Source organism: Oncorhynchus tshawytscha, linkage group LG08 (genome assembly GCF_018296145.1).
Source record: "Oncorhynchus tshawytscha isolate Ot180627B linkage group LG08, Otsh_v2.0, whole genome shotgun sequence".
NCBI lineage: Eukaryota > Metazoa > Chordata > Actinopteri > Salmoniformes > Salmonidae > Oncorhynchus > Oncorhynchus tshawytscha.
The window spans coordinates 57,769,910-57,777,130 of NC_056436.1; the positions used below are offsets into that span (position 1 = coordinate 57,769,910).

Here is a 7,221-nt window from a genome sequence, read left to right on the forward strand (position 1 = left end):
CTTTAAAAACATGCATGTTACATTTTACAAAACGTTTATAAATTGTTTTTAAACCACCATAAAGCTTTACTACCTATGTGTATATCACAGAGTCGCAACGGTTTTAATATCTCAACTGTTGCAACAAAAACAGTTTATCGCTGGCGGTGATCACGTGATATGAGCGGAAACGGACTCAGGTCGTCGCTGAATCTCCCGCGGACGCAGCCATTTACTCTTTTCCGCTTCGTTTCAACGCCGGGTGAGTCTGAACATTTTTCCTGATGTGACGCTAGTCTAAATTCAATTTCTAGTCATTGTGAATCAAAATCGGGACAATCAGAGACACCAAAGTGCGTTATTGGTGTATTTATACCTTCAGTTTAGTAATTATTTTGGCAATAAGCGAAGTTGTTAGACAGTTTTATTGATTTCTAAGACCACGTTAGCTTTGCGAGTAGCTCCAGTAGCGAAATGCTAGCTAGCTAACGTTAGATGGCAACTTTAATTTATTGTTTCGTTTATAGATTTGATTGAGGATGTTTCGTTATATTGTTATTGTCCACACAAAGATCAGATTGTAGCAGTTTTGTGCAGGGTTAATTTGTTACATAACAGAACCATTACTTAGACTGTGAACTAGCCAGAGAACCGATTGTGCTGCACAGACATTGTTCCAGCCGAAACTAGAAAAGTGCGGCAGCCTGCTGAATGGCGCACTCAAACGCTAACTAGCTAACGTGCGCGCTAGCTAGCGGTCCTCGGCGTTTAGACTGTATGCTGTGCTAGCTAGCCATCCTCTGTGTTTAGACTGCATGCTGTGCTAGCTAGCCATCCTCTGTGTTTAGACTGCATGCTGTGCTAGCTAGCCATCCTCGGCGTTTAGACTGCATGCTGTGCTAGCTAGCCATCCTCTGTGTTTAGACTGCATGCTGTGCTAGCTAGCCATCCTCGGCGTTTAGACTGCATGCTGTGCTAGCTAGCTAACTAACGTGACATCACATGAACTGATTAATATTATATTTAGAAGTCATAACTAAAGGCCTGAATTTAGGTTATCGATCGGATTGTTTGCACGTTGTAATGTCCTGTTTTGTCAGATGTCCGGAAATATGCAAAGGTTTAGGAATAAGTTGCTAGTTTAATAAAACGCGCAGCTAGTTACCAAGGTTTCTTGTTGGTTAGCTTGGACGCGTGCTGCTATGTCGAAAGGTTGTTTGGTTGTTGTAGTTCAGTGGTTCACAAACCGCTGTGGGGCGGGGGACCTAAATAAGAAAACATTTGTATAAAGGAACTCTGTCAGGCTTTTAAAATGCTTTTGAAAGTTGTAATAGTGCAGTTTCTAAATTGGTTAGTGCATTGTCAGTTAATCTTGTCATTTTCGTCATCGCACACTTTAGATGGCTATTTATAACTTGTCAGAAATGTCCAGATCAACTAGCCCATGTCAGCTAAGGTTTCTTTATTTAGTTTTTTTTAGCCCATGTATATTATAATTTGTCACTCAATGTCACATTAAACACGGGCAAATGTGTAGAATTGCAGAAAACAAGATTTAAACCAGCAAAATTCTCTCCAATAAGGGGTGTCAAAAGAAATGGACAGTGTGGAAAAAGTTTGGGAACCCCCTTTGCAAAACTACAATCTCATTAGCCACTAGTTAGTTAGTTGATCCAGCTAGCCAGGGTAGCCAGCTAACTATACTAGCTCGCTAACCATACCATCCGGTCTGTGTTTTAGGAGAACATAAAAAACCCACAACACATTCCACAATGGCAGAGGGAGAGCCGCAGGTCCAGTTCAAGGTGAGGGTTTTTCCTTCTATCTCACACATGTACTGTTTATTTTGTTTTGGAGCATGTGTTCCAACTTCTAACGCTCTTACCCTCTCAGCTTGTGTTGGTTGGCGATGGAGGAACGGGAAAGACCACTTTCGTCAAAAGACATTTGACGGGAGAGTTTGAGAAGAAATATGTTGGTAAGTCACTCCCCATCAGCATGTAATTACTTACACCAACACACCCATTTATAGCGCGAACCCACCAACACATCCACAACCCGTAGTGGTAGAATGGTTTGATGGTTTTAGTCATAAGAAAGAGGGGATACATGGAGGCAACCAGATTAGTGTGCAGCAAGGGATCGACTCGAAATGAAACCAACAGCCACCGTTCCAGCACCAACCTTGTAAACACCTGTTTCTAAACGGTCTCTTTCTCTTCTGCCCACTTCCTCTTTTCTCTTCCTTATTTCTCGCTACCTCTCCTTGTCTCCCTGTCATCTGTCCCTTCTTTCGCCTGTCCTGATGGGTTCCTGTTCTTCTCTCCCTCTTTCCAGCCACGCTGGGAGTGGAGGTGCACCCGCTGGTATTCCACACCAACAGGGGGGCCATCAAATATAATGTGTGGGACACAGCCGGGCAGGAGAAGTTTGGAGGGCTCCGAGATGGCTACTACATCCAAGGTATTGTATAAAAGTGCTTGTTTGCTTGGCCTGGAAGTTTTGTCAATAGGAAAAACTCTGGGCCCTAGTTACTGAAAATAACTCCCTGCTCTACTGACATACTTGCTGCCAGAGCTTGCTGGGGGGGCGCTGCTGTCTAGTAGAGAATGACAAAGCTATTCTGGGTGAACTCTGCCCCCTCCAGTAAGGATGCTATGTTGACTAGATTCATGTTGTGACACTCCCTCTCTACATCCTTCTCTTGCTTTCTTTGCCTCTTCACTATCTGAATCCCCTTCTGTACTTTTTCCTCTTCTCCCTCTTTCCTCTCCTCCTTTCTGCTCTCCAGCCCAGTGCGCAATCATCATGTTTGACGTCACGTCCCGAGTCACCTACAAGAACGTACCCAACTGGCATCGTGATCTGGTGCGAGTCTGTGAGAACATTCCCATAGTCCTCTGCGGCAACAAGGTAGACATCAAAGACAGGAAAGTCAAAGCCAAGAGCATCGTATTCCATCGCAAGAAGAACCTCCAGGTACTAATTACGCACTTTTTAATATTGTTGTACCAAGCCACCCCCTGTACCCGGACTTTGAAATATTCCCCTCTGGGCACAGGTATAGGGCACCCCTCAGCAAGAAAAACAGAACTAGACAATTTGTGCCAGGTGTGATATCCCTCCTAAATAGTTTGGGCTAATGTTCCTATCTACTCAGTTAGGGCAGCAAGCAAGTCTTACCAATAAAACAATTTTAAACATGTATATTATGAGCGTTGTATTGAATGTATATACTTATGAACATTGTATTGTCAATTTTGTTTTGTATTTAAACACCACTTTAAACATGTGCATGACACTGCAACAAAACTTCCCCGTGGGGACAATAAAGTCAGTAAGTATAGCAGTGTATCTGGGTTTCTGTGCAAACTGAGACTAGCCCTGATGAAATAATGGGTAAATAAACATTTTACACCTTGTTCTCCACAGTTATGTTATAACCCTCTTCTCCCTCTCTCAGTACTATGACATCTCTGCCAAGAGTAATTACAACTTTGAGAAGCCCTTCCTGTGGCTAGCACGGAAGCTGATTGGAGACCCCAACCTGGAGTTCGTGGCCATGCCTGCTCTCGCCCCACCAGAGATCCTCATGGACCCCTCCCTCGCAGCGCAGTACGAGCATGACCTCAAAGTGAGTAGAACCGCATAGTGGCTCAGCACGGGTAGATGGACTGCGTCGAGACAGTCAAGTGTTATCGGTTTAAATTGGATCGGAAGGATCTGATCTTATCATTGTCTTACCGTAGGAAATTGGATCAGAATGGCTAGATACTAACATGCATCAATGTTGCTGATTTGTAAATGGTGTATTGTCGTAACACTAACCGTTATTCACTTCTGTCTCCCCCTCTCCAGGTTGCATCAGAAACAGCGCTCCCAGATGAAGATGATGACCTTTAACATGTTATGTATGTATGTATGACCCCCCCCCCTGTGTGTCAGGAAGTTGTTGGAGTTTGGCCCCTTTAAATGTAAAATCCCGTTGCAGATTTATTTTTATTTTGGAACTTTTTTCCGTTTCTGTTTTAAAACAGATAAAAATACAAACTTGGTAAAGTTGTGTGGTTCTCTAGTTTCATTGTAAGACACCTGCCCTAGTGTTGGCATGGTAATGTGCAACTCACCATCATCAAGCACCACCCTCTGCCCTTACCCGGCACACGCTGGGCTAAGGCCGACTGACCGGAAGCACTTGGGGGAATTAACTTTGAATAAAAACATTCTCAATACAACATGCAGTTGTCTTTGATTTGTTGTTCTGACATGTCGTTGGGGGTAGAAGTTGAGCATTGTCGACTCAAATCTTTCCAGTAGCTGATTTATTACGCAGGGTTGGGGTGTATTTCAATTCAGGAAGTAAAACTGAAATTCTAATTTCCCTATGAGGAAAAGTTTATTTTATTGTATTTTCTATAATTGAGTGGAAATGAAATGGGCTCTGACCCTGATACTCTGTATTGTGTGGTGTAACTTCTGAAGAAAACACTACCTACCCATGTTCCTTTTTGATGTGACTTAACAATATATTTAAATGGTATATCTCTCAATGTCCTGGTGGGAATAACACGCATTTGTTTCTTAAAATGTGAACAAAATGTTAAAATTTTAGCTTATCCAGTATGTGAGGGCATGTAGCTCACTGCAGATGTATTCCATTCTGTTTACTCAGCAGGACTTCATTGCAGACTCCTGGTGAGTCTTTAAACACCATGGTTTAATTAAGAGGTGCAACTACTTATTAAATATGGTCACAGATTTGAGGCTAATGTTATGTACTGAACAAAAATATAAACGCAACATGTAAATGTGTTGGTTTCATGCGCTGAAATGAAAGGTTGCATTTTCCATGTGCTCAAAAAGCCTATTGCTCAAATTTTGTGAACAAATTTGTTTTTGTACCTGTTACTGAGCGTTTCCCATTTGCCAAAATAATCCAGCCACCTGACCGGTGTGGCATGTAAACAAGCTAATTAAACAGTGTTATCATTACACAGTTGGACCTTGTGCTGTGGACAAAAGGCCACTAAAATGTGCAGTTATGCTACAACACAATGCCACAGATGTCTCAAGTTTTGAGAGGGTGCAATTGAAATGTTAACTGCAGGAATGTCCACCAGAGCTGTTGCCAGATTATTGAATGTTCATTTCTCTACCATGAGCTGCCTCCAACATCATTTTAGAGAACTTTGCAAAAGTCCAACCGCGTTTAACCACGCCAGCCCAGGACCTCCACATCTGGCTTCTTCACCTGGAGGATCGTCTGAGACCAGCCAGTCGTACTGCTGATGAAACAGGAGTATTTCTATCTGTAATAAAGCCTTTTGAGGGGATGAACTCACTTGCCAAGTGGGTGGGCCTATGCTCTCCCAGGCCCACCTATGGCTGCATCCCTGCTAAATCATGTGAAATCCATAGATTAGTACCTAAAATATATTAACCCTGGATTTCAGTACTCTACCCTGCACTCTAGAGACTACTGCCCGATGTACATAGTCATTGAACACTGGTCACTTTAATAATGTTTACCTGCTGTCCTATATAACTAATGGTATAACTGCAATGTTGGGCAAAAAACAAGCGTTTTGCTGCACCTGCGATAACATCTGCAAAATATGTGATGACCAATAACATTTTATTTTAATTGCTGATGCTATGGGCTTTGAAGCCACCGGTAGGACATATTGGCGCTCACATATCATATAAAAGTATTTATTACATGCATCTCAAAAGCTTCAAAAATATTTTTTACAACGGTGTAGGAGTGCCAAGATGGTGGCTTCAACACAGCGCCCCCAATCAATACTCATGTCTATATAAATAATTTGTTGTGGCCTATTCCCCGCACTACGCTCTATTAGGTTGCAGTTTGTCGGAAAGACCACCGGGTGTCAGCCTTGTTGCGTCTTAGAGAAATCAACATTCCCCGTACTGCAAGGCTCTGATTGTAGCCTCACTGATTGTGGACTCGTAACAGCCAGTGGTCCAATCAGAATGACGCGATACAGGATTTCAACAATTCTCAGCATTCACGAACGTTCCAGTCCTCAAATTCACTTTAATAGGATTTGTGTTGATTATTGATTGGTCATGTCTGTGAGTTGTTTAGTGTGTGTATTTTGAGAGAGAGAGAGAAGGGAGAGAGTATGGTATTGTGCGCGAGGCTAGACGGCTACTTGCCCACTCTCATTCGTGGTGGTGCCATAATAAAACAATACAAAAGCTATCAAACTATCACTCACGGGCCACCCATAATAAACCCTTTCCTTATCCGCGCCACCCGCTCAAAAGCAGTCTACCTAACGTATCACCCGAGGCAAACTACCTGCCCTCCAGGACACCTACAGCACCTGATGTCACAGGAAGACCAAAAATATCATCAAGGACATCAACCACCTGAGCCACGGCCTGTTCACCCCGCTATCATCCAGCGGCAATGTCAGTACAGGTGAATAAAAGCTGAGACCGAGAGACTGAAAAATAGCTTCTATCTCAAGGCCATTAGGCTGTTAAACAGCCGTCACTAGCCGGCTTCCACCCGCTAACGCACCTTCGTGGTTGCTACCCTATATACATAGACTTGGAATCACTGGCCACTTTAATAATGTTTACATACTGCTTTACTCATCTCATATGTATATACAGTATAAAATTCTACAATATTTTAGTCAATATCACTCCGACATTGCTCAATCTAATATTTATATTTTTCTTAATTCCATTATTTTACTTTTCGATTAGTGTGTATTGTTGTGAACTGTTAGATACCACTGCGATTTTAACAGAGATAGATTACATATCTGTGTGACTGTAAATGAGTGAATGTAAGGTCCCACTAGAGGTGGGCAGAATAGGCTATAAACATCGAACCTGTGTAGGCCTATTTACCAAACAAATGCATGCACATACCCGTGAGTAAATACGCAGAGACGTGGTGCACATTCCGATGCGTGCAGGCTTTTTCTACGAGAATATCCTAATGAACATCATATTGTCAATGTGGGTGTTTTCACTCTTGGTCCCTTTCAGACAATGTTTGTGAACTCAGTGAGGCTCCTTATATTTTTTGGGGTCCAGTGTGAACACAAGCATTTCTAACTCCTCAAAAGAGTCCCCGAAGCAAACTGAACTGAAACCATCTCAAAAGGTGGTCTGAGTTAGTTTCGCTTGGATTCCGTGATCTGGATCCTTTTTAAGGTCAATGTGTACACAAAGCTCCCCAGGTTCACTTGTCATTATTCC

General features: G+C 42.6%; 1 protein-coding gene across 2 annotated transcripts; it reads left to right on the top strand.

Annotated features, from left to right (window-relative positions):
* The first annotated feature begins 144 nt into the window (after positions 1-144).
* On the top strand, positions 145-4,214 carry LOC112256252 (GTP-binding nuclear protein Ran). 2 transcript variants are annotated; one of them, XM_024429357.1, is made up of 7 exons: positions 145-241; positions 1,720-1,784; positions 1,873-1,957; positions 2,317-2,442; positions 2,771-2,958; positions 3,443-3,613; positions 3,838-4,214. In XM_024429357.1, exons 1-7 carry the CDS (start codon positions 160-162, stop codon positions 3,880-3,882), a joined length of 762 nt encoding a protein of 253 aa, XP_024285125.1. In that variant the 5' UTR covers positions 145-159; the 3' UTR covers positions 3,883-4,214. The 2 variants fall into 2 exon arrangements, with proteins under 2 accessions (XP_024285125.1, XP_024285126.1); XM_024429358.2 differs by lacking the exon at positions 145-241 and adding an exon at positions 308-332.
* Positions 4,215-7,221: the final 3,007 nt, after the last annotated feature.